The sequence below is a fragment of the Pogona vitticeps genome, chromosome 5 (genome assembly GCF_051106095.1).
Source record: "Pogona vitticeps strain Pit_001003342236 chromosome 5, PviZW2.1, whole genome shotgun sequence".
NCBI lineage: Eukaryota > Metazoa > Chordata > Lepidosauria > Squamata > Agamidae > Pogona > Pogona vitticeps.
This window is the reverse complement of record NC_135787.1, coordinates 269,731-294,432: the sequence shown is the minus strand read 5'-3', so window position 1 is coordinate 294,432 and position 24,702 is coordinate 269,731. Positions and strand designations below refer to the sequence as shown.

The window sequence follows — 24,702 nt, the reverse complement described above, 5'->3', positions numbered from 1 at the left end:
TTCGGATTTAAGCCACTGCTTCGGTGGCAGAAGGCGCGGAGAGGCCGACCAGCAACTCTGGAGGTTGCCCAAACTCTTCACTTGGGCAGGGCCCGAAGGACAGGCCCCAAAGGGGTTTGAGATGGACCCAGATAACCAGACTCGGGCCCATGCAGGAAGAGCGAGGAGAGGAATGGCTCTCTCCTGTTTTGTTTTGAAAGACGGGGGGGGGGGGCGTGGAAGGAGAGGCTCCCAGGGCAGCCTCCGGAATTGCAAACAGGGGGCAACTGAGGGCCTCCCCGGGCCTGACCGACAAACCCTCAGCCAGAACCAGAAGCATCGCTTGGACCAGTAGCACTGCGCCGAGGTTGCTGCTAACTTTTCCTAGTTGCTCACCATTGTTTGCAGTGTGGGGAGACTGGGTCACCTTGGAGGGCCCTTGTTTGGGCTGAAGGCTCCGGGCGAGCGGCGGGGGGGGGTGCGGAAGGGGAGGACAAAGAGCCCTGGAGTCCAGGACGTGTCCTGCTGAACAGAGAAGAGTCACCTCCCTGCCCCAGGTAGCCTGAAGCAACAAAAATGCTGCCGCCACCCCGGGTGCAAACTCCTCGGGAGCCGGAGTCGCTGCCTGGGTGCAGATGATGAAAATGTCTCCTCCAGCTGCCCAGCTTAGCTCAGAAGGCCGCGGCCTCCTTGCCGCCTTCTTCCGCGCGTCAGGGAGGAGGCATGGGCCCGAGGGGTGCTTGCCCTTCCTAATTCCAGAGCCCACGCAAGCCAGGGAGCGAAAAAGCGGGACTCCTGCGCCACCCAGTCCACAAGGTGGGCCCGCTTCGCCCTGCCGTCCGGGAGTGAGGGGGGCCCCTCCCTTCCTGTGAACTTGCTGACAGAAGGGGCCTCCTCCCAGCTTGGGACTCACCTGGCAAAGCACCCCTTCCCCGGCACCTCGATCCTCCGGAGGCTTTATTCCCTGCCCACTAGTCCCGATTCCCGGGCCAGCAAACACATCGCCCCTTGGACGCTTCTCAGCAGCGGAAACGCTTTTTCCACGTCAACTCGCCGAAAAGCTGAAAGCCTTCTTCCCAAATCTGGAACCAGAGTAGGCACTCTGTAGGCTTAGCGGGTGCAGTGCTCCCACCTCGCAAGGAAGTGTTTAATACCAAGCGACCCAGAAGCTAAGAGGGGCCAGTCCGGGACGGAGACGCCCCTTCCTCCTGGTCTCCTTGTAAACGAGGGCCGATGGCCATAGCCCTCTGGGACCAGGCCCTCCGAGAGACCCAGGCAGCCCGGCTCTTGGCGCCGAGCCGGCGCTTCCGCAAAGGAATCACGGTTTTGTATTCGCGAAGGCTTTCACGGCCGGGATCTAATGGTGGTTGTGGGTTTTTCGGGCTCTTTGGCTCTTTGTTCTGAAGGCTGTTCTTCCTAACGTTTCGCCAGTCTCTCTGTGGCCATGGGCATCTTCCGAGGACAACCACCACGGTTTTCGTGGGAGGCAGCGAGGTGGAGGGAGAGTCGGCCAGCTCCAAGTGGCCAGCTCCTTCTTGGTAGAACCTTGAGGAAGCCCGGCGGCGAGGGAAGCAGCCCATCCCGCGCAGCCCACTAATCCTCCGAAATCTCCTCCCCTTGCAGAAGGTGGCTCGGTTTCTAGCCTGCCCAGAAGTTTCCGGAGGGCCGTGCGCCCTCTCCAGCCTCCCGCTTACCGCCACCTCTGCGGGCCTCCGTTCGACATGACCAGGGAGCGGAAGCAGAGCAGAGCCTTCCATGATGTCCACGGGCGGCTGAGAAACCAAGGCGCCTCAACAGGAGGCCCAGCCGGTCCCACTTGTGCCCTCTGAGGGCCTGTCTTGCAGGGCCCGCTTGTCCTCCTGCAGCCCTACTCCGCGGAAAGTTTGCGCCCCTGAGAGCTCACTACCTACCGGCGGGTCCCGCCGCCTTCAGGGACTCTTTGGGAACCCGGCGCCGCTGGGCTTTCTAGGGACTCGTTTCCGTCCCGGCAGAAGCCGCCCATTCCTGGACCCCACGTTTTCGAAGAGGGAAAGGGGGCCCTTGTCTTACCGTCTCGTTCCAGTTTCTCTTCAAGGTACTGTTGGTAGTCATGATTCTTACGCTTGTTCACCCCTTGGCCCGGCAGCCGGAGCGGGCTGGCGGGTCTCTCTTGCGCCTTGTTAGAGTTTTTGTGTTGGCCCGGAAGGCGAGAGGTGAGCATTGGTCGTTCCGCTCCTCTCTCCGCCTCTTTTGTCTATTTCTACACCAACGGTGTGTATTGTTTTATTATCTTCTCTTTCTTTTTTAAAAAAAGCTCTGCATGATTTATGCATGCATTCTTGGGAATCTGGTGTTTTTTTTAAAAAAAAACCGGCCGGTCCCTCGGAGTGGTATTTAGAGGAGCCTCGGAGGCAGAAGAGCGGCCGGGCGATCCTTCAGTCCTCTTTCCACGGCGCTTTCTTATTCTATGGCTCCCGCCACGTCCCTGTTCCCGCCTCTCCTCCTGCCGATGTTGTTAAAACAACGAACGTTTCGTATCTAGGAAAGCTCCGTGGCTGACTAACGCGTCCGGCTAGGCCAGTGGGAGATCGGATCCCTGGTTGGCGGCTTGGTTTGATGTGGTCAGGGCGGAAGATACTGACCGTCAGTGGGCTCCTTCTCCCGGCTAGGAAAAGGAGAAATTATAGGTTTTTAAAGGCCGGGAAGCCGTGCCGTGAATCCATCTTTCCAGCCCTTCCAGGCGTTCTTCACCCGCCTTGCTCCTCGAAAAGAAAGGGATCGAGTCGCCTTCAGCCGCGAGGAAGAGGGCCCCTCTCTCGAGCATCAAGGAAGCGTGAAGGACCGTCACCCTGGTCCTTGCCGGTCAGTGAACAAGAAGCCCGATTTAAGGTTCTATTTTTGGGGTGGGGGGACGGCCGACCTTTACCGAAAAGTGGGGCGGGGGGCGCTTTTTACCTATTCCTGTAGCCCATTTCTTGCCTCGCTCGCCACGGCCAAGGCGTGCTAAGTCGGTCGCGCTTCTTTCCTTATAAATTTCTGTACCTGAGAACCGGAGCAACTCCTCCTCCTTGGCCATCAAGGACGGAATGGCACCGACACGGTCCCACCAAGAGGCCGCCAGTGGCAGAGCCCCGGCCAAGTTTCCATTTTGGGCGGTCAGCAACCGCGGAGTTCTCGCCTCCCACCCTTGCCCTCTAGGCCAGGAGATTTTCCCGGACTAGAAACTCTTGGTTCTTTATCCGCTGGGCTTCCCTGTGGCCGGTTTCTTATGTGAATGGTTCTCTGGCGACTCCCCCGGGTTTTCCGAGCCTTGTTTCCCTCTCAGTTTCAGTTGCTTTATCTAGAAAAGCAACCATGAGCCTTGTGACACCTTAAACAAGTCCTGTAAATTCCATTGCAGGGACTGAAGCGCTAAGCTTGCGCGGAAGGAGGTCGAAGGGCGGGCGAGACTCTCGGTTGGTTTTCCCGCAAAGGCAAACACGGCCGCCATTGTTGTGGCTCCGCTCCGGGCCTTTCAGGTGTTTCCGACTTGCGAAGGCGCCCCGAATCAGTGCTCTGCGGCGCTCGCTCCTGAAATGTAAAGAGGAGAAGTTCTGCAGTTGATGGCCTCACGTGGCGGAAGGCGAGGGGAGCTCAGGCACGGGAGAAGGAGGTTTTTGCACGCCGGTGGGGAAAACGTTCGGAGCGCTGGAAAGGGAAGCGAGCCCCAAAGAAGGCGCCACCGGAGTCACCGGGCCGGGTCTCGAAGGGGAGGTCCGAGCTGACTGCACTGGCGGGACCCTCACCCAAGAAAGATCCAGGCCGTGCAGGCAAACCGGAGCTTGGAATGGGATTTAACCGCTTCTGCATAGCCCGGCAGGCCCGGAGGCGACCGGCCTCTTCCCCCGGTTGGCTGCCGGCCTGGGTGGGTGGGCTGCCGCCGATTCTGAGCCTAAAGTGATTGTGCAGGGACGGAAGCCCGTTCTGGACATGGTGATGGCGGCGGGGCGTGGGAGCCCCCTCCCCGTCTAAGATTCCATAGCCTCAGGCCACAACCGGAGAGGCCCAAGCCGGCGGAGAAGGGGCGGTTTCCCCGCGACCTCTACTGCACCCGCCCACTTCAGACGGGAGCCTGTCAGTCACTGCCATGGGCCGCCAATCAGAATCTCAGGGCGAGAGATTTTTGGCAAGCTGAGATGGAGACTGGGGGAAAAGAGCCTGTAGCCTCGCCCGCCTTCCCGTGCCTGCCCGGCCGCCGGCGCCGCTGTCCGGGGATGCCCAGATGCAGAGCAGCGGAGGCAGAGCGCTGGGCCCGAGGTGGAGCGCCCCTGCCCTCGCTGCCGCCTGGGGGGCCTCCGAACAGTTCCTCGCCCCTATGGAATCGTTGCAGGACGATGCCATCCGACACTGAGGTCTGGAAGGCCCGCGTGGCTTGCGGTGGCTGGAAGAGATCTCCAGACACTCCAGCCGGGCGATTCGCTTGCTCCGAGGTGCAGCAGGAGTCTGGCGTCAGCATGCACGAACCGCGCGGCTGGGGCTGGGGCGGCTGCTGCTGCTGCTGCTGCTGCTGAGGGGGCGAAATGGAACCCTTTGGCCTGGGACCGGAGGGGACCGTCCACACGCCTCCACCTCCTCCTCCTCCGCCGCCGCCGCCGCCTCCTGCCCAGGAGCCCATCCGCTTTGGCATCGACCAGATCCTGGGCTGTCCGCAGCCGCCGCCAACGCAGCAAGAGGACAGTGGCGTGGCCGCCGTCGGAGAGCCCGAGCTGGCGCTTTACAACGGAGGAAGTTACGGCGCAGAGTACAACGCAGCTTGCTCCCTCAGCGCCTACGGCCTTTCCGGGGCTTCTGTGGGCAGTGGCGCCGGCGTGATCCGAGTGCCGGCGCACAGACCTGTCCCCTCGGGGCCGGTCCATCCTCCGTCGGGGGGCCCTAGTCTCACTTTTCCTTGGATGGAGAACAACCGGCGGCTTGCTAAGGACCGGATCGCAGGTGAGAAGGTATCTTATCCGCCCCTTCATTGCGTGGCACCTCAAAGACTTCCCCTGAATGCAGGGGTGTCAAAGAGGGGTGGGTGGGTAGCCCCGCGCCCCATGCAGCGGTCCTCCCTCCCACTCCCTGGAAAAGCGGGTGCCCCAGCACCTCCGGGGCTGCTGGGTTCTGTCCCTTTGCATCTGCCCCGAGCAAAATCTGAGCCGGGACTCCCAGGCTTGGTTCCAAAGGAAGAGGCCAGTGCAAACAGGGGCCTGTCCAGTATTTTGGAAACGTTGCCCCATCCATTCCGGAATAGGGCTTTTTTGGACGGTGCCCCTGAGAGCTGGACCTTCAAGGTCCGCAAAAATGTTGGCCAAGTGGTGCGGAAAAGCGACCAACTCAGCCTGGCTTGAACTCCAGACGGGTCGGGTAGGAAAATCCACGACTCCACGGCCTCCGGCCCCAGCAGTGCCATTACTTTATCCTGCCCATTTAGTAGAAATAGAGACTTCTTTCTGTTTTTGTGTTTTACAAAATCCTAGCTAATAAGGAAGGGCGCGGAGGGAGGGAGGGAGGACAGCGGTCAGCTGGGCCAGGTGACGGAAAGACAGCCAAGAGAAGTTCGTTCGGCTCCCCTTTCCAGAGTCAGGGGCTTCCAGAGGACACCGCCCCATTGCTAAGGGGTAAATATAGAGGAGGGGATCTGGGAAGAGAAGAAAAAGGAAGTTTTTACATGTGGGGGCAGGGGAAGGGGCGCGGGTTTGTCGGGAGAGAGCTGGTACGGGTCGATGCGAGGGATCGCTGGGCTACTCCTTCCCATGCACGCAGGGTCCCCCGGATGTCCCTGCAGGACTGAGTGAAAGTCCTTCCTGGATCTGGCCGGTGGGTCCCTCTTTGGAGAGCGAAGGCCACTCGCGGAAGAGGGCCCGGGGAGACGGGGTGGCCGGGGCAGGGAGAGACTGGCGCTGTGGTACCCCTCGTTCAGCCTGGGTCACAGAAATATCCCGATGAGGGTTCCCCCCTCTTTTTTTTTCCTTTTTGTGATCGCGGACCCTGCCTCTCCTGAAGTCCGGGCTGGCTCTCTGGCTTCTTACGTCCTCCCTCCCTCCCTCCCTCCCTCCCTCCCTCCCTCCCTCCCTCGTGGCTGCCTCTAACCGCCCCCTCCCGCTGTACCCTGCCCCTCTTGCTATACCCACAGCCACGCTGCCACCTTTCTCTGTGGCCCGGCGCGTCGGCCACCCCTACCAGAACCGCACGCCACCCAAGCGCAAAAAGCCACGCACGTCCTTCTCAAGAGCGCAAATCTGCGAATTGGAGAAACGGTTCCACCGGCAGAAATACCTGGCCTCCGCCGAGCGGGCAGCCCTGGCAAAAGCTCTCAAGATGACCGACGCCCAGGTCAAGACCTGGTTCCAGAACCGCCGCACCAAGTGGAGGTAAGGAGCGGCGGCGGCGGCGGGCGGCGGGCGGCGGCCCTCCCTGTGTAGGCGAACGGCCAAAACTGCCAGCCTCGCAGGCCTCTCTCCAGGGGCCGTCCTTTCCCTCAGCACCTCCGTTGCAAAGGTCCGGTATTGTTCCACTTAGCAGGATTGTTGCGAAGGTTTGTTAGGTAATGCAGGCCAGGTTCCCCGAGCTTTTAAACCTCTGGTGGGATGTAAAGGGCGGGGAAGGCCCAAACTAAGAGGAGGCGCATATAGGAGGGAGGAGGACGCTTTAGGGAAAGGCTGGGCTGCTTCAATTGTTCCCTGCACCCCCCCCTTCAGATCAGACGCCTAATCGCACACTGGAACCCAGAGGCCTGCCCTCCAAGCAATGACTGCCTTTTATCGTTCAGAAAAAAATGGTGGTCGTGATATAGTATCTTTTAAATATGGGCGCCTCAAATATGCTGGAATCAAATACAAGACAAATTTCCTGTGACTGTGGAGAAATTCAATCCACGCAGCATTTACAGCAATTTATGCCCCTCCAGGTGTACAAAAGCAAGCGAATGGTCCAGATAAAGCTACCGAAGTACCTGCCGCTGGTCAAGAATTAGTCTACTTATTTTAACATTTTACCATGTTTTAAATTTTACCTATATTTCAGGTACGTCCATAATTTTAAATTGTACAACCCTCTGAGGCGAATCCTGAAAAGAAAGACTCACTGGCTTGGTTAGTGACAGCCACTCTGTTCAGGCCCAGAGACGCTCTTTCCGTCCTCCCTCTGCTCGGCACACAGCCCCGCCCCGCCCCGCCCAGGACCCGTGCCCGTGCCCCCCCTCGCCCGCCCCCCTCGCAGGGCAGCTGGGTTTTCCGGCCTCGACGCCCACTTCCGTGTCTCCCTCCCGCAGGCGCCAGACAGCCGAGGAGCGCGAGGCGGAGCGCCAGCAGGCCAACCGGCTGATGCTGCACCTCCAGCAGGAGGCCTTCCAGAAGAGTCTGGCCGGGCAGCCGCTGCGGCAGGACCCGCTCTGCCTGCACAACTCCTCGCTCTTCGCCTTGCAGAACCTGCAACCCTGGGCCGAGGACCACAAGGTGACCTCCGTTTCGGGGGCGGCGGCCGTGGTGTGAGTCCCTCCCCCGACTGAAGCAGAAGGAGGAGGAGGAGGAAGAGGGAGCCGCGAGGGCAGGGGAGGGGCCCTGCCCTGCCCTGCGCTGACTCCTACCGTGGAAAGCCGTCAGAGAGCGAAGGGATCGCCGACCGGTGCGTGGACTTCAGGGCCGATTCTCCCGGGGCCCGGCAGAAACCCTCCCCGAAAGCGAGCGGGACCCTCCTTTCCCCGCCTCTCCAACTCTTCCCTCAAGAGCTACCGCTAATTTATACTGACTGGTTCTCTCACTAATAAAGTGTAACATTTCTTCCCACCATGATCCAGGCCTCATCCCCCCGGCGCAAAGGCAAAATAAGACCCTCTCCGCCGCCTCCGCGAAACCAAAAGTTTAATGCCAACCCTCTCTCTCAGTACAGAGCCGCTGGAGACCCAGGAAGCGAGAAGCACAGTTTTCCTGGGAGATTGGTTTCTGGGCGGGAGGGGTGTGCGGGAGCTTCGGCCATCCACCTTACCTCTGGATGCGTCCCTCCAGCCTGGCTTCCACAGAGTAAATAAAGAGGTGGAGCGACCTGTCAAGGGAGGAGATGCCGGGGAAAGGCCAGGCTTAGTAGGATCTGTCCATGGTGCTGGAGGTTCGGCCAACCCAATTAGAAGATTGCCTCTACGGGCCGCCGCCCCCCCCGCCCCGGGTGGGCTTCAGACGTCGGGCCCAAATAGGATAAAGGCCGCCAGAGAAGACTCCCAAGAAAAAGTACAGCGGCCCCCCGCCCCCATCCTAGACGTCAAGCTCCCCTCTTCCCTCTTTTCCGGACCCGAAAAAGGCTCCTCCTTTCTCGAATTCCTCCCTCCAAGGGAGGGGAGGGACTCGAGTTTTTGCCTCGCTCTCCCCTCCCCCGCTGCCAGGGGGTTGGGGACCCTGAGGCACAGAGGGGCGGGAGCGGGTTCCAGGCCCCGTCTTCGCCTCCCAGTTGCCGGGAAGGAATGCTCAGCCCTCTTCTTCCTGTTCCCCCCCGCACTCACATGCGGTCCAAAGCGCCCCCTTCCCTTTGGCCTGGAGGTGAGACGCATCCCAGTGTAAGGAATGAAAGCGGTGCCAAGTAGCGCCCTTCCCCCCAGATGCAAGCAAACCTATGAGGAGGGCAGTGATGGCTGCGCACCCCCGTGGAAATGTTCTCTGCACGCTGCGCAAAGGAGGGCGCTCCTGGGCAGTTCCTCTCCGTGCTGGAGATGGACAAGCAGGTGGTTGGGTTGGTGGGCGCTTCCCTGTCCTGTGGATGTTTCTGGGGAGTCTCGAGGAACCTCCCCCTCGGCACGTCCTTCTCCTAGCCTAGACCCCTCTTGACCGGGTGGGAAGGAAGAGGCCTGCCACATCAGCGCAGGGGGGGAGGGGGTGCGGCGGTTGGAGGGGAAGAGCTAGGGCTCAGGGTGAAGCCACGGCCGAAGACTCGACAAAGGCGCAAGAGCGACACCCAGCGATTCACCAGGCAAGTCCTTCATCATCCTCTGGTGGTCCCTTCAAAGGTCGCCCCCCTCCCACCCTACACAGCAGAGCTCTCCGACACTCGGGAGCGGATGAGCGAAGAGGGCTCCTCCACCCTTCCCACAACCTTGTCAGAGAACTGAACAGGTCTGGGGTTCCATGGGCCCTGGGTTGCAGAGAGACACTGAGAGACACTGAGACCCGGCGGTGAGGGAGGGGGGGGGCCCGCAAGGTTCCATGTCTCCGCCCTCCGTCCCTCTCTCCCGCCCGCGCTCTCTTTCTTTGCTTCTCGATTCCCTGGATCGACAATTTCCCCTCTTTCTCCTGCCGCCGCGGCTGCCGCTGCTGCAGCGCGCCCTGATTGGTTGCCCGGGTTGCAGATCCCCGATATAAAGGCGGCTGCGATGCCGCAGTTGGCGCAGAGCAGATGTTCATGATCGCGGTCGGAGGGAGGGGACGGGCGGGAGGTCGTGCTCGTGGGGCGGCCTAGCGCAGCCTCTCCCAGCACCAGCATGGACTCCGAAGCGTTTGGCTGGCGGAGGCCGTGGGAGGAGTACCGCGGCGGCGGCGGCGGCGGCGGCGGCGGCGGCGGGCGCCCGTCCCGGGTCAGCTTCTCCCCGGGGCCCTCGGGGCTCCGGCGCTCTATGCGCCTCCGCGGCGTCTCCCCGGGCGCCCCCGTGGCCGACCCCTTGGAGCGCCTCGACCTGGCGCAGGTGAGCAGCCTGAACGCGGAGCTGCTGGGGCTGCGGGCCCAGGAGAAGGAGCAGCTGGTGGAGCTCAACGACCGCTTCGCCACCTACGTCGAACGCGTGCGGGACCTGGAGTCTCGGAACCGGGCGCTGCTGCTGGAGCTGGAGGCGCTGCGGCGGCAGCAGCGCGCCCCGGCCCGCCTGCCCCAGCTCTACCAGCAGGAGGCGCGCGGCCTGCGGGCCCTGCTCGAGGCCGAGACGAGCGACAAGGAGCGGCTGGAGGCCCAGCGCGACCGCCTGCTCCAGACCTGCGGGCAGCTGCGCGAGCGCTGCGCCCAGGAGGCGCGCCGGCGCTTCGACTCGGAGGAGACGCTGCGCCACGTCCGCCAGGAGGCTGCCCAGGCCTCGCTGGCCGCCTGCGACGCTGGCGGGGCCGCCAACTCCTTGCGGGCCGAGCTGGCCTTCCTGCAGAAGCTTCTCGGGGAAGAGCGCTCTGAGCTGGCTGCAGAAGCCGAGGTGGCCGCGGCGACCCGGGCGGCGGTGGCGGAGGGTAGCCCGGCGGGTGGGACCTCCAAGCCGGACCTCTCCGCGGCGCTGCGCGAGATCCGTGCCCAGTACGAGAGCCTGGCGGCCAAGAACATGCAGGCGGCCGAGGAGTGGTACCGCTCCAAATTCGCCTCGGTGGCCGAGCTGGCCAGCCGCAACCAGGAGGCGGTGCGCAGCATCCGTCTGGAGACCGGCGAGTACCGGCGACAGCTGCAGTCGCGCTCGGCGGAGATCGAGGCCCTCCGCGGCGCCATCGACTCGCTGCACAAACAGCTGGAGAGCCTCGAGGGACAACAGAGCGCCGAGGTGGCCCGTTGCCAGGTGAGGCGCTGGCAGGCGGAGGGAGGGAGGGAGGGCGGGGGAGATCGTCTCCTGCCCCTTCCTGGTACTGGTGACCTCTCCCAGGGCCAGGGCCCCCGGGACAGGCCCTGACTGCGGCCTCTCGCAGAGGGACGCGGGGCGGGAAGAGTTTCACTCTCCACCTGGGGGAGGGGGGAAGTTGCGACCCGGCCCCATTCCACTGAAAGCGCGGGGGGGGGGCGGATTAAGATGGAACCCTTTCCCGCGTGGAGGACCCTCCAGGTCTCTCTGGGTCACTCGCTGCACCCTTCAGGCGCTCCTCCCCTCTTCGCTGGGATGTGTGGCGTCCCCATTGAGGAAGCACAAAGCCCACAAACACGGCGCGGTTGACAGCCCAGAACTGGGGATTAGGGGAGTTTATTCGGCCGCGGGGTGAATTTATGGACGTGCGCACGGAGGCCAGAGCTGCTGTTCCCGTTTGCTCTTTCAGTGGCCGACAGTCTTCCTTTTCTCTGGAGGCTGCAAGCGGTGGCGATGGTTAGGAGAGCAGGGCAGGCACGGAAGGACCCGTCTCTGGAAGAAAAGGCATGAGAGAAGGTGACCCTTCCTTCAAGGGCACATGGGGGGCATCCTCTGAAGAAGCGAGTTCTCCTGGTTAGGGTCACACGATCGTGGTTAGGGTGACCCAGTGACCTCCAGAAGGGCCTGTCTTGAACCGCCCTCCACCAGTCCTGCAGAGGAAAGGCTCAGTTCCTTTTGGTGGGCCAGTCCATCCCATGTTTGGCCTTCATCCTCTCTTGCTGCCTTCTATTTTTCATGGCAATCGCCCCCCCCCACACATCTTGTTGCCAGGTTAGCTCAGCTAACACCTAAAGCCTGCCCCCCACCCACAGGAGTCTGACAAAATTTCATAGACCTCCAAGAGAAAAATCAGAAACCTGTGTTCATCACAGGTGGCATTTATCCTAATGAAGTATTACCCTAGGGAAACCAAACAATCTTTGACAATCAGATTTACATTCATCTGAGTATCAAGGTACTATAGGTGCAACACCATGAGCCTCGGCCTGTTGGGATCTGCAAGATGAGGGGAAGTAGGGGTCTTGCAGATGAAGTCTCAGTGCAGGAATTTGTAGATGAAGCCTCCCCCTTGACCAGCAAGGGGAAAAAGAAGAGACAGGACACTCGAGTGTAAGGCAGCTGTTCAGAGGGAACCTCTCGATCTCTCGCCTCCTCCTCTTTTATTGTTTTCCTACTACATTTGCTCTAGTTAATACTATTTTAACCAGAGGCATTTAATTTCCTGAATACACAGCCAGAATCAACAGACAGGCTGGTAAACATTCCTGAATACAGAGCAGGGTAAACATAGACAGTTAACACCTTAAGTACACAAGTAAGTTAATACAATTTACCCAGAAACAGGAAATTCCTAAATACACAGGCAAGTTAATCACCTCAGAGACAGATAATTTTTGAATACACCAGCAAACAGGTTAACCATCCACCTTTGCCATACGTGACTTGTACGGTTCCCCACAATGGCTGCTGACACCACAGACACATATCTGACAAAAGCATATATTTTCCCACATCGGCCCATGCCTTGTCCTGCCTTTTCAAGTCCAGGAAAGCCATCTTATTGTCACGGGTGAAATTCTGTTTTAAAAGCTCTCCTTCACATGTTTGGTCTTACACACGTGAGAAAGGGCCAGGTGTTTCAGAAAGCTTTGGGCTCCAGCTGAGCAGGTATCACATGGGGCAGCCCAAGCTTTGCTCTGGACTCGTGTTTCTAGTTCCTCCAGGTAAGTCACCATGTGTGGAAATGTGGCGATTTGGAACAGAAAAGGATTACCTGAAGAAGGCAGCCACTCAGTTACTGAGGGATCACAAGTTCTGGAGCTGGAAGGAACCCGAAAGGTCATCCTTCAGCCAAAGTAGGAAATCTATGCCCCTGGAGCATCCCTGACAGGTGGCCATCTTGTCTCTTTGAAAAATCTCCAGCAAGTCCTAGACCAAGATTTGGGGCAGGAAAGGGCTGATGATTCTTCCTGTGGGAGCTGAGTTCTGCTCCAAACATGCCATGCCTGGAGTGTGTGTGTGTGTGTGTGTGTGTGTGTGTTCTAGCAATTATCAACCCACAGCAGCATGGGGGTTGTCATTGCACAGTGGACCATAATCCGGGGCTCCTCTTCTCTGCCTCCACCAGGGGAGAGTGGCAGAGTTGGAGCAAGAGATCTCAGAGGCCAAGGAGGAGATGTCGCGATACATGCGAGAGTACCAGGAGTTGCTGAATGTCAAGATGGCCTTGGATGTAGAGATTGCAGCATACAGGTGAGGCCAGAAACAAATGCTCAGCCAGGTGGTGCCAGGCTGTTTCGGCAGGGTGCTCGGGGAAGGTCCGTGCACATCACCAAACCCCACACACCCCACCCCCTGGTTCCACTTCACTTCAAAATGGGGTTGATCAAGTCCTGCTGCTGAGTTTGGGGCCCTCCTGCTCACCCTGCAAGTTGGGAAGCTAAACTTCCTCCCCCCTCCCCTCTGTAGATATTGTCTCAGGCTATGGCACGCTTAAGCGACTGAGCCCACCCCACCAGTGTTCCTCAGTCTTTGTGGCATGTGGCAAGGAGGTATATCTCCAGTCCCCTTATGGGATGCAATGGCCAGAAAGCAACAGCTTTCTCCTTGCCAATGTCCCTTGAGGCCATCTCGCATGGCCATCTCTGGTCTTTGCAAGAAGAGGGGACTGGGAAGACCAAGGGGCCTTCGGCTCCACTGCCTGGCCCAGCATCCTAGGACAGGGCCACGGGCTCCCTCTCCTGGGCTCAAGGCTGCTTACGTCTGCTCCAGGCCCTCTACACTGAGGCAGCTGTATCTTGCTTTCTCCCAATGCCCTGGCCCCAAGAGGCTGGGAGGGAGGGGCAGCAGGGTAAGGGAGACCAGTACTCTGCCCAAGGCCTCTTCCAACTGGCAGCAGTATTCAGCCTCTGGGGAGGCTACAGCTTGCTATGAAGGTGGAGACTTTGTGGAGGTAGCAGGAGGCCAATCTGGTATGGCAAAGAGGGCCAGCAGGCCAAGCTGATGGGCTGCACTTATGCCAGGTCCTCCCTCCCTCCCTCCCTCCCTCCCTCCCTCCCTCCCTCCCTCCCTTCCTTCCTTCCTTCCTTCCTTCCTTCCTTCCTTCCTTCCTTCCTTCCTTCCTTCCTTCCTTCCTTCCTTCCTTCCTTCCTTCCTTCCTTCCTTCCTTCCTTCCTTCCTCCCTCCCTCCCTCCCTCCCTCCCTCCACTCCTTCCTTCCTTCCTTCCTTCCTTCCTTCCTTCCTTCCTTCCTTCCTTCCTTCCTTCCTTCCTTCCTTCCTCCCTCCCTCCCTCCCTCCCTCCCTCCCTCCCTCCCTCCACTCCTTCCTCCCTCCCTCCCTCCCTCCCTCCCTCCTTCCTTCCTTCCTTCCTTCCTTCCTTCCTTCCTTCCTTCCTTCCTTCCTTCCTTCCTTCCTTCCTTCCTTCCTTCCTTCCTTCCTCCCTCCCTCCCTCCCTCCCTCCCTCCCTCCCTCCCTCCACTCCTTCCTTCCTTCCTTCCTTCCTTCCTTCCTTCCTTCCTTCCTTCCTTCCTTCCTTCCTTCCTTCCTTCCTTCCTTCCTTCCTTCCTTCCTTCCTCCCTCCCTCCCTCCCTCCACTCCTTCCTTCCTTCCTTCCTTCCTTCCTTCCTTCCTTCCTTCCTTCCTTCCTTCCTTCCTTCCTTCCTTCCTTCCTTCCTTCCTTCCTTCCTTCCTTCCTCCCTCCCTCCCTCCCTCCCTCCCTCCCTCCTTCCTTCCTTCCTTCCTTCCTTCCTTCCTTCCTTCCTTCCTTCCTTCCTTCCTTCCTTCCTTCCTTCCTTCCTTCCTTCCTTCCTTCCTTCCTTCCTTCCTTCCTTCCTTCCTTCCTTCCTTCCTTCCTTCCTTCCTTCCTTTTTTCTTTTCTCTCTCTCTCTTTCTTTCTGCTCCTATTTGGTTCTCGCCAGTAGGTGGGTAGAATGCTTCCATCCAAGCCATCTTACTCTCTTTCAAAAATCAATATATTGCATTATGCTAAAAACATGAAGACTAAAACACAGCAAGCTGCAAAAGACACACAGAAGACATAACGGCACAATGACTGTTGTAAGATCTGTGTTTAAATTTCTTCAGAAAGGCTTCCAAATGTCTAAAAAGACATTTAGAGGAAGTTGTTATCCCTATGCTGTGCATTCAGGTATGAACAGTGTTTCAAGGCCCTCAATTTATTGAATAACAGACCATGAGAACATATATTTCTGGTATTGAAAAGTAGGCTGATACAGGTCTTTTAGCCACATTAAGGGGGTGCAGCAAACCTGTTTTCACCAGTTAGCTGTTAGCCTTAAAAAGAAAAAGAAAGTGTTTTAAAAGCAATTATATAGCAAGAGAAATCTGAAAATGATGCAGTGCACAATCAGTAACTTCTCCACAGAAGGAACCTGTGGCTGAACAAGACCAGAGCATATATTAGCAGATGGAGTGCATGAGCTGCAGCACCAGCAGTGAGATGTGTTCAACTGACCTGTGCTGTAAGGTGTGATGTTGGCCCATTATACCCAAAGCCATATTTTTCCAGCTGAACACTTCATGGCTTAAGCTCCATGGATACAGCATGGATACCCCTAAGTCCACCTGCCTTTGTTAGACAAAATAAAGGGAGCCAGTTCTTTGCACGGTTCATTCCTGAAAGTTGGCATGCCACATTTGTTAACTTACAACAAATATTAATAAACAAATACTGTGGAGTTTCCCCCCTGTATTTTTTCAGTGAAGAGAAGTCTAAGGCACCCACTGCTAAAGGACCATATCTGAATACCAGCAAATGCTACCACTGTAAATATTGCCATCTAACTGCCCTCAGCCTAGGAAGTGGCAGACGCTCACCATCCTAGCCAACTACCTGGTCGGTCCACAGCCCTCCCCGCATCGCTCCAAGCCTTCCACAGAGTCAGCTTCTCCCTGTCTGGATCTGGATTGCCCCATAATGTCCATGTGCCAGGAGTCAAGGGGAAACTTTGGCAGTGCTCCCCAGAGCATACTAATGGCAGGGACTGGTGGCAAGGGGATGTGAACGAGACCTGTGTCACCCTTTGTACAACCTAAGGCCATCCTTTTAGAGAGCAGAAGCAAACAGGAGGTTTCCAAGAGGGTTCAGCTAAGAGGAATAATTCCAATTATTGTTAGCAGGTGGGTCTAGTGGTGCAAATTGAGATCAGGGAAACCAACCCAATTTGCATTGTGTTGTCTCTGGAAAAACACAGGGTCTTGCGGGCAATGCTGTTGTTGTTGTTTAGTCGTTTAGTCGTGTCCGACTCTTCGTGACCCCATGGACCAGAGCACGCCAAGCCCTCCTATCTTCCACTGCCTCCCGGAGGTCTGTCAATTTCATGTTGGTTGCTTCGCAGACACTGTCCAGCCATCTCATCCTCGGTCGTCCCCTTCTCCTCTTGCCGTCACACTTTCCTAACATCAAGGTCTTTTCCAAGGAGTCTTCTCTTCTCATGAGATGGCCAAAGTACTGGAGCCTCAGCTTCATGATCTGTCCTTCCAGTGAGCACTCAGGGTTGATTTCCTTTAGAATTGATAGGTTTGTTCTCCTTGCAGTCCAGGGAACTCTCAAGAGCCTCCTCCAGCACCACAATTCAAAGGCATCAATTCTTCGGCGGTCTGCTTTCTTTATGGTCCAGCTCTCACATCCATACATCACAACAGGAAAAACCATAGCTTTGACTGTTCGGACTTTTGTTGGCAAGGTGATGTCTCTGCTTTTTAAGATGCTGTCAAGGTCTGTCATCGCTTTCCCCCCCAGAAGCAGGCGTCTTTTAATTTCGTGGCTGCTGTCTCCATCTGCAGTGATCATGGAGCCCAAGAAAGTAAAATCTGTCACTGCCTCCTTATCTTCCCCTTCTATTTGCCAGGACGTGATGGGGCCAGTGGCCATTATCTTAGTTTTTTTCATGTTGAGTTTCAGGCCATTTTTTGCACTCTCTTCTTTATTTTTATTTTATTTATATTTATATATTGGACTTATATACCGCCCCATAGCGCTACAAGCACTCTCCGGGCGGTTTACAATTTTAATTATACAGGCTACACATTGCCCCCCCAGCGAGCTGGGTACTCATTTTACCGACCTCGGAAGGATGGAAGGCTGAGTCAACCTTGAGCCGGCTACCTGGGATTTGAACCCCAGGTCGTGAGCACAGCTTTAGCTGCAGTACAGCATTTTAACCACTGCGCCACGAGGCTCTTGCCTCATTACAAGGTTCTTTAATTCCTCCTCACTTTCTGCCAGCAGAGTGGTATCATCTGCATATCTGAGATTGTTGATATTTCTTCCGGCAGTCTTAATTCCGGCTTGGGATTCCTCCAGTCCAGCCTTCCACATGATGTATTCTGCATATAAGTTAAATAAGCCGGGGGACAATATACAGCCTTGTCGTACTCCTTTCCCAATTTTGAACCAGTCAGTTGATCCATATCCAGTTCTAACTGTTGCTTCCTGTCCTACATATAGGTTTCTCAGGAGAGAGACAAGGTGGTCAGGCACTCCCATTTCTTTAAGGACTTGCCATAGTTTGCTGTGGTCCACACAGTCAAAGGCTTTTGCATAGTCAATGAAGCAGAAGTAGATATTTTTCTGGAACTCTCTGGCTTTCTCCATAATCCAGCGCATGTTAGCAATTTGGTCTCGAGTTCCTCTGCCCCTTCGGAATCCAGCTTGTACTTCTGGGAGTTCTCGGTCCACATACTGCTGAAGCCTACCTTGTAGGATTTTGAGCATAACCTTGCTAGCGTGTGAAATGAGTGCAATTGTACGGTAGTGGAAGCTTCTTTGGCACTGCTGTTCTTTGGGATTGGGATGTAGACTGATCTTTTCCAATCCTCTGGCCACTGTTGAGTTTTCCAAACTTGCTGGCATATTGAATGTAGCACCTTAACAGCATCATCTTTTAAGATTTTAAATAGTTCAACTGGAATGTCATCACCTCCACTGGCCTTATTGTTAGCCAGGCTTTCTAAGGCCCACTTGACTTCACTCTCCAGGATGTCTGGCTCAAGGTCAGCAACTACGTTGTCTGGGTTGTCCGGGATGTCCAACTCTTTCTGATATAATTCCTCTGTGTATTCTTGCCACCTCTTCTTGATGTCTTCTGCTTCTGTTAGGTCCCTCCCATTTTTGTCCTTTATCATGTTCATCTTTGCACGAAATGTTCCTCTAATATCTCCAATTTTCCTGAACAGATCTCTGGTTTTTCCTTTTCTGTTATTTTCCTCTATTTCTTTGCATTGTTCATTTAAGAAGGCCCTCTTGTCTCTCCTTGCTATTCTTTGGAAGTCTGCATTCAATTTTCTGTAACTTTCCCTATCTCCCTTGCATTTTGTTTCCCTTCTCTTCTCTGCTATTTGTAAAGCCTCGTTGGACAGCCACTTTGCTTTCTTGCATTTCCTTTTCTTTGGGATGGTTTTTGTTGCTGCCTCCTGTACAATGTTACGAGCCTCTATCCAAAGTTCTTCAGGCACTCTGTCCACCAAATTGAGTTCCTTAAATCTGTTCTTTACTTCCACTGTGTATTCATAAGGGATTTGGTTTACATTATACCTGAGGAGCCTAGTGGTTTTTCCTACTCTCTTCAGTTTAAGCTTGAATTTTGCTATGAGAAGCTGATGATCAGAGCCACAATCTGCTCCAGGTCTTGTTTTTGCTGACTGTATAGAGCTTCTCCATCTTTGGCTGCAGAGAATATAATCAATATGATTTCGATATTGCCCATCTGGTGATTTCCATGTATAGAGTCGCCTCTTGTGTTGTTGGAAAAGAGTGTTTGTGATGACCAGCTTGTTCTCTTGACAAAACTCTATTAGCCTTTGCCCTGCTTCGTTCTGAACTCCAAGGCCAAACTTCTCTTTTATACCTTTTATCTCTTGGCTCCCTACTTTAGCATTCCAGTCCCCTAGAATGAGAAGAACATCTTTCTTTGGTGTCAGTTCTAGAAGGTGTTGTAAATCTTCATAGAATTGTTCAATTTCAGTCTCCTCAGCAATGGTAGTTGGTGCATAAACTTGGATTATTGTGATGTTGAAAGGTCTGCCTTGGATTCGTATTGACATCAATCTATCATTTTTGAGATTGTATCCCATTACAGCTTTTCCCACTCTTTTGTTGACTATGAAGGCTACTCCATTCCTTCTACGGGATTCTTGTCCACAATAGTAGATATGATAATCATCTGAGCTGAATTCGCCCATTCCTGTCCATTTTAGTTCGCTGATGCTCAGGATGTCGATGTTTATTCTTGCCATCTCCTGTTTGACCACATCCAGCTTACCAAGGTTCATAGATCTTACATTCCAGGTTCCTATGCAGTATTTTTCTTTGCAGCATTGGACTTTCCTTTCACTTCCAGGCACGTCCACAGCTGAGCGTCCTTTCGGCTTTGGCCCAACCACTTCATTAGCTCTGGAGCTACTTGTACTTGTCCTCTGCTCTTCCTCAGTAGCATGTTGGACGCCTTCCGACCTGAGGGGCCCATCTTCCAGCGTCATATTTTTTAGCCTTTTGTTTCTGATCATGGGGCGTTCTTGGCAAAGATACTGGAGTGGCATTGCTATTTCCTACTCCAGGTGGATTGTGTTTAGTCGGAACTCTTCACTATGTCCTGTCCGTCTTGGGTGTCCCTGCACGGCATAGCCCATAGCTTCTCTGAGTTACTCAAGCCCCTTCGCCACAACAAGGCAGCAATCCATGAAGGGGAGGCAATGCTGAGCAACTGGCAAAAGTTGGCAGCCCTCACCAACCCCCATTATTGCACCAAGATGTGAAAACTGCAGATAAGAAATCGGGGGTGGGGGAATGAATGCCACTGGCATGAATAAAGCTGGTAGAATTAGGCAAGCCAGATGCTGCCTGCCATTTTCCTCTGCTTGGGAGCAAAAAAAGAGAAAGGCAATGTTTTAATACCACTCCCCCACCCCAACTTCAAATAAAAGGCTGATAAAGGTGAACCATGTTGTGTTTCAAACTTGATGCAAAATACAGGAGCCTCAAAGTATAGTAGAAATAGATATTAAGGGTCAAAAATAGCAAGGAGAATGTTTTAATTGCATTCTTAAAATGTAGGAGCTTATACCCTTGACAGGCACAAGAGCTGAACAGCCGAGATGGACACTCAGAGAAAATGGTCATTTTCCCTGATTGCTCACATAGTCGTCCACCCGTTTAATGGAGGAAAATCTATGGAGGAAAATCCATGTCGTTTCCGCTGCTGCTGCCACATGTTGCCTGATGGTTTCTGGGCTGCCCATGTTCCTTAATGTCTATGTTTGGAAGCTAATATCTGCATTCTGTGTGTGTCTCATCTTCCTATATTTGTATCCCACTCACTTGGTTTTTTTCCCATTCTCACCTGGCACACTTCCCTTAGGTTATCAATTCAATATCCAAGTAGCTTCCTTCAAGAGGAAATCCCTTACCTAAATTTTCTAAGGGCATCTTTGTTGTTTTTGCTTTCCCCTAAAAACTCCTAATGAAAGCGACTTATTGTCTATATTTTGACTTGTTCCCTTGGACACCTGCTATAGTAGACTGGTTTGATAGGACTCTCCTTGGGTACGACTTTGCTAAGTAAGCAGAAGCTTGTGAAGGAATCTAAAGTATCCATTTGTTAAACCTGCATTATCCTGCTCTAAGAGCCAAATGATCTACACTTTTCCTCATTTTAGGTTCGAGCCTTGTTTTCTTAAACACAGTGTACATTTTCAGGGCTGCTTTGGTTCCACACCTGTATACATGTGAAATATCAAACCTTTGCTCCCCCTTGGAAAACCTGGCCCCTCACGGCCTCCTTGCTACTCATCCTGCTGCTCTCCATGGTGCTGCTTATCCCTAGGAAGGACAGGCAAGGTGGAGGTATGGGGTGGGAGGAGAGCCCCTCACACTTTCATTCCGTAATGCTGTTGTTGGGGGTGGGGCGGGGCTCCAAAGGCATTCCCCGATCACTGGGTGCATCTCAGGCAGCTGAGCTGAAGAGTCTCTAATCCTTTTCTCCCCCACCTTCTATTTCAGGAAACTGCTGGAGGGAGAGGAGGTGTGGTGGAGTTCTGCCTGGCAGCCCACCTTGAAGTAATCCTGTTTGCAGCAACAGCATCTCTGATTCATCTCCATTGGGACACCCATTTCTTCCCCACCCCTGCCCGTTTTCCACCCCCTCCCTTAGTGAAGGATGGATGCTCTCCCTTGACTTGAAGGCAGGTGGGCAGAAGTCTAGGAAGACGTGTGAACCCCCCCCCTTGCTCCCTCACCCCAAAACAGAAACCTTCCTCCAGGGCTGAGGGATGGTCTTAGGAACAGTCTCTCCAGTCAAGGCCTAAAACCAAGCTGGACGTATACAAGTGGTGCCCCGCATAGCGAAGTTAATCCGTTCCGGATTAACCGTCCCTATGGCGAATCGCTGTACGGGAAGTAAAAACCCATTGGAACGCATTAAACTTTGTTTAATGCGTTCCAATAGGCTCCAAACTTACCGTTCAGCGAAGTTTCTCCATAGCGCAGGCATTTTCGCGCCCTCGGTAAGCGAGGGCAGGGTGCGAAAACGCTGCGCGTGGCCATTTTGGGGCTTCCGGCAGCCATTTTGGAACCGCCAATCAGCTGATTCCCGGGCATCGCAATGCGAAGATCGGTAAGTGAAACATTTCCCGATCATCGCAGAGCGATTTTCGCCCATAGAGGCCATCTGTATGCGATTGCGTTTCCGATCGCAAAAACCTCCTCGGTATGCGGATTCGTCATTCAATGGTGCGCTCGTTAAGCGAGGCACGCAGCTGCCCTCAGGAAGCCACAGTGCAGGAAGACAAGGTGGTCACTGGGAGAGGGGGGGAAGGCCACAAGCCCAACCGACCAGACCCAACCTGGGTCTCTTCACCCCATGTCTGCCTCTGGGACCCGGGTTGAAAGGGGGAGGATCTTCAGGAGTCCTCCCCCCCTCCCAGAAGCCACTACCTGGACTCCTCCATGCCCTGGGGTCATGGATTCTCGCCCACCCGCTTCCCTCCAGGGGGATAAGGGGGAGAGGCACCTCCTTCTCTCCCCCCCCCCCCGTTCAAGCTCTGTGCCCTGGGAAACCAGAGCCACAACCACATAAGCGCCTACGGCCCCCTCCACTTCCTGGGGGGTGAAACTGCAAGCAATGTCCCCCCCTCAGCCCCTCCTCTGACATCGCGGCTGAGGGAGAGCTGCAGTCTGCTCCCCAGAGTGCAGGGGGGGGGGAGCTGCATTTTTAGATGTGGGGGCCTGAGGGAAGTCTGTCCCCCCCCCCCCCGCGACCATACACTCGGGGTAAAAAGCCACCCGCTCTGCCTTGGGCGGTAACTTCTCTCACTCACAGAGGCTTCCCCCACTGCTGGTGGGTCAGGCACAGCCCCCCCACCCCACCCCACCCCACCCCGCAGAAATGGTTGCGGGGGTGTATGTGCATTATTAATACCTGAAATTGGAGGGGTCAAGGTAGGGAATGTGGCCACGTCCCCCGCACCACATTCGCGGGGGCTGGTTCAGGTCACTGGAAAAGCTCTTAAACCTTCCAGACTCTCCTCCTACCCCCCCCCGCCCCGAGGCTCACCCCCTCCTCGAAGGAACCTCGCACTGACGGCTCCTCCTGATCCCTCTGCACCCGCCAAACCCCCTCCCCCGGCACTTCCTCGGTTCGCTTGCGAAAGGAAGCAGCCAGCCCCCAACTCTGGTTCGCCTGCCGCTCCCCAGGGCGCCGGAGGCATCCAGCCTCATCATCCGCTGCCCATTCGGACTGGGGCCCCTCCCCTCCCCTCCCCTCCCCACCCCCGGCCCCGCCCGGGCTGCAGCGGCAGGTTTAGGGCGGCGTCCCGAGCGGAGAAAGCCGGGCGCGTCTGCGCGGGGGCGTGTGCGTGCAGAGAACGCGCGCTGCCGGCCGGCCTGGTTGGGACGAGCTCCGAGGAAACCGATACGGGATTTTGTGTGTGTGTGTGTGGCGGGGGGGAGTGTGGGTAGCCACGTAATTGCGAGGAAGGACGTCACCTTCCCAGCCCCGCCCGCTCCCCGCCGCCCATCGCCGCCCATCGCCAGCGCCTCCCGTTCGGCGTCTGTAACGAAATCGGATCAATAAACGACCGACACGAGGAATCGGGGCCGAGCCTCAGGCGGAAACGGGAGCGGGAGGGAGAGGTCCGCCTCTGGGCCCCCTGAGCCTGCCTCCAGCGGGGCCCTTGTCCTGCCAGGGTGTGTGTGCGGGGATTGGGGGGGGGACGCTGGCGGCGGGGGCTGCCTCTCTTCTCTCTTCTTAGGCTCCGGCCGGGGTAGTTCGCCGCCCCCCGCCTGCCCCCCACCCACCCACCCGTAGAGGTGGTCTTGAGCCTGGAAAGAGTCTGCGTGGCTGCCTCCCCCCACCGGGGGGGGGTTTGAAACCTCACCTGGAGGGCAGGAGGGAACCTCGGTCCGTCCGCGCCGCCTCGCCCCGCCCGGCTTGCCTGCCAGCCTTGCCAAGGCGGGAGCAGACGCGGGGCGGCGCCCCCTGCCCGGAGCGCGGAGCGGGTCCGTCTTGCCCCTTCCCGGGCGCTCCCCCTCTGGCTCCCCTGAGCAAGGGAAGCCCGCCACTCTCCGAGCTTTATGTGATAGGAGGCCAATTCTATTTTGCTTATGGCGTTTCCCCCCCCCCCACCGCCACCCCCGTATTAATACACCACTCTTTTACTCGGAACAGGGGAAATAACAAAATAAGCAAGTAAATAAATAAATGGTTACTGTGAGCACAGTTACAAAAGGAAAAGTGGCCGATATCATCCCCCCCCCCCAGAACCCACGTGGCTGAAAACCATTTCCACTGAAGCGGCTCAGTTATCCAGCCTGTCGTTCGCAATGAGGAAGGGCTTCCGCGGGACTGGAGCGAATGTTCGCCAGGCGAGAAGGAAGGAAGAATCGTTTCATCACCGATGGCTGTAAAACGCCCAGAGTAGTGCTTTGTTCTAGTGGGGCGGTGTACAAAATCAATCAATCAATGAAATAAATCAATCAATCAATAAAAAGCAGGTGCTGTTATTGGTCCCACACTCAGGAAGTAAAAGCCCTGAAAACAAACAGGTCACCTCTATCGAGGGGGCATGTGTGGGCGATTATCTTTACTGGCCATGGAAGAAACCATGTGGTGGTCCAGGCCCCCGTCAGGCTGGGCCACCACAGAGCTGTGCATGGGGCAGAAAAACTGATATCAAAGTTCCAAAAATTGCAGCCGGGCTGCCCCCCCCCCGCTCGTATTCCAAGGAAATTTCAAAAGCAGGGCGGGGGCGGGGGAACTGCAGGCTCAGGGCAGAGGCCTCGTTTTCAGATTTATGCTCCGGGATTAGAAATTCTCCCCCGCTCTTGCAAAGAAGAAAGGAGAAAGGAAGGCTGGGTGGCCCTAGGGCCCGATCCTAGGGCGAGTGGGAGGGTGCGATACCTGCTCCACTGGTCTTCTGTACCATCTAGCCCCCTTCGATGTACGGCAACTCTCGGATACCTTCATTAGGTCGCCAACCTCACGCTTGTCTCCATCAGGAAGCTGTAGTGAAGTCCCGCCCAAGCATGGGGGGGGGGAATTTGAGGTGCTTTGTTGACTTACTCTAGGGGTGGCCTATCTGAAACCCATCGGTCCAGCACCTCAGGGAGGGACCCGCCTGCACCCTGACCTCACCCCTGCCCCAATGAAACCCCTGAAATGGGTCTTCTCCTTGTGCACGACCCCCCCCCCAAGCAACCTTCAGATAACTCTCACTTCCCATTCCACACCCCTTTTTCCTGGAAGGACAGCCCAGCCCAAAGTCATCTTATTCGTAAGGCTGTCTAGGCTGAAGCCTTAGGGGCCCCGCAGGAACTAGGGCCCATCTTCCCCCCCCCCTTTTTTTTCTTTTTTCTTTTTGGTCAGGCTTGGGGTGAAAGATGGATGTGCCAGATGGAGGGGAAATACTTGAAAGCCTCAGGCCCCAGCTGTGGGTTAACAGGGTCTTTCTTGGCCTGGCCACCTGCTGATGAAGGCCCTGCTTCCCCCTCAGAAGGAGCCTGGCCTTGAGTTGGGAAAAGGGTCCCCGGCCACACTGCTCACTCTCCAGAAGGACCAACTGCACTGCCCATCCTCTCTCTCTCTCTCATGGCCTGCTCTGGGTGTGGCACAAACCCAATAGATCCAGGTGGTGCCGGAGGGAG

General features: G+C 56.1%; 2 protein-coding genes across 2 annotated transcripts; both read left to right on the top strand.

Moving 5' to 3' along the window:
- The first annotated feature begins 1,730 nt into the window (after positions 1-1,730).
- TLX2 (T cell leukemia homeobox 2) lies at positions 1,731-7,766 on the top strand. Its single transcript, XM_020795222.3, has 3 exons — positions 1,731-4,929; positions 6,110-6,347; positions 7,247-7,766. The coding sequence occupies exons 1-3, from the start codon at positions 4,518-4,520 to the stop codon at positions 7,464-7,466; spliced, it is 870 nt and encodes a 289-aa protein (XP_020650881.3). The 5' UTR covers positions 1,731-4,517; the 3' UTR covers positions 7,467-7,766.
- A 1,064-nt stretch (positions 7,767-8,830) lies between these two features.
- On the top strand, positions 8,831-23,549 carry LOC110079824 (alpha-internexin). Its single transcript, XM_073002249.2, has 3 exons — positions 8,831-10,483; positions 12,672-12,796; positions 20,563-23,549. The coding sequence occupies exons 1-3, from the start codon at positions 9,440-9,442 to the stop codon at positions 20,621-20,623; spliced, it is 1,230 nt and encodes a 409-aa protein (XP_072858350.2). The 5' UTR covers positions 8,831-9,439; the 3' UTR covers positions 20,624-23,549.
- Positions 23,550-24,702: the final 1,153 nt, after the last annotated feature.

Bases quoted from the DNA above. Each gene is read 5' to 3' on its own strand.
- TLX2 (XM_020795222.3), top strand. From the start codon at position 4,518: ATGGAACCCTTTGGCCTGGGACCGGAGGGGACCGTCCACACGCCTCCA. The intron at 4,930-6,109 runs GTGAGAAGGTAT...CTATACCCACAG, and splicing joins TGCTAAGGACCGGATCGCAG to CCACGCTGCCACCTTTCTCT. The intron at 6,348-7,246 runs GTAAGGAGCGGC...TCCCTCCCGCAG, and splicing joins AACCGCCGCACCAAGTGGAG to GCGCCAGACAGCCGAGGAGC.
- LOC110079824 (XM_073002249.2), top strand. From the start codon at position 9,440: ATGGACTCCGAAGCGTTTGGCTGGCGGAGGCCGTGGGAGGAGTACCGC. The intron at 10,484-12,671 runs GTGAGGCGCTGG...TGCCTCCACCAG, and splicing joins CCGAGGTGGCCCGTTGCCAG to GGGAGAGTGGCAGAGTTGGA. The intron at 12,797-20,562 runs GTGAGGCCAGAA...CTTCTATTTCAG, and splicing joins GTAGAGATTGCAGCATACAG to GAAACTGCTGGAGGGAGAGG.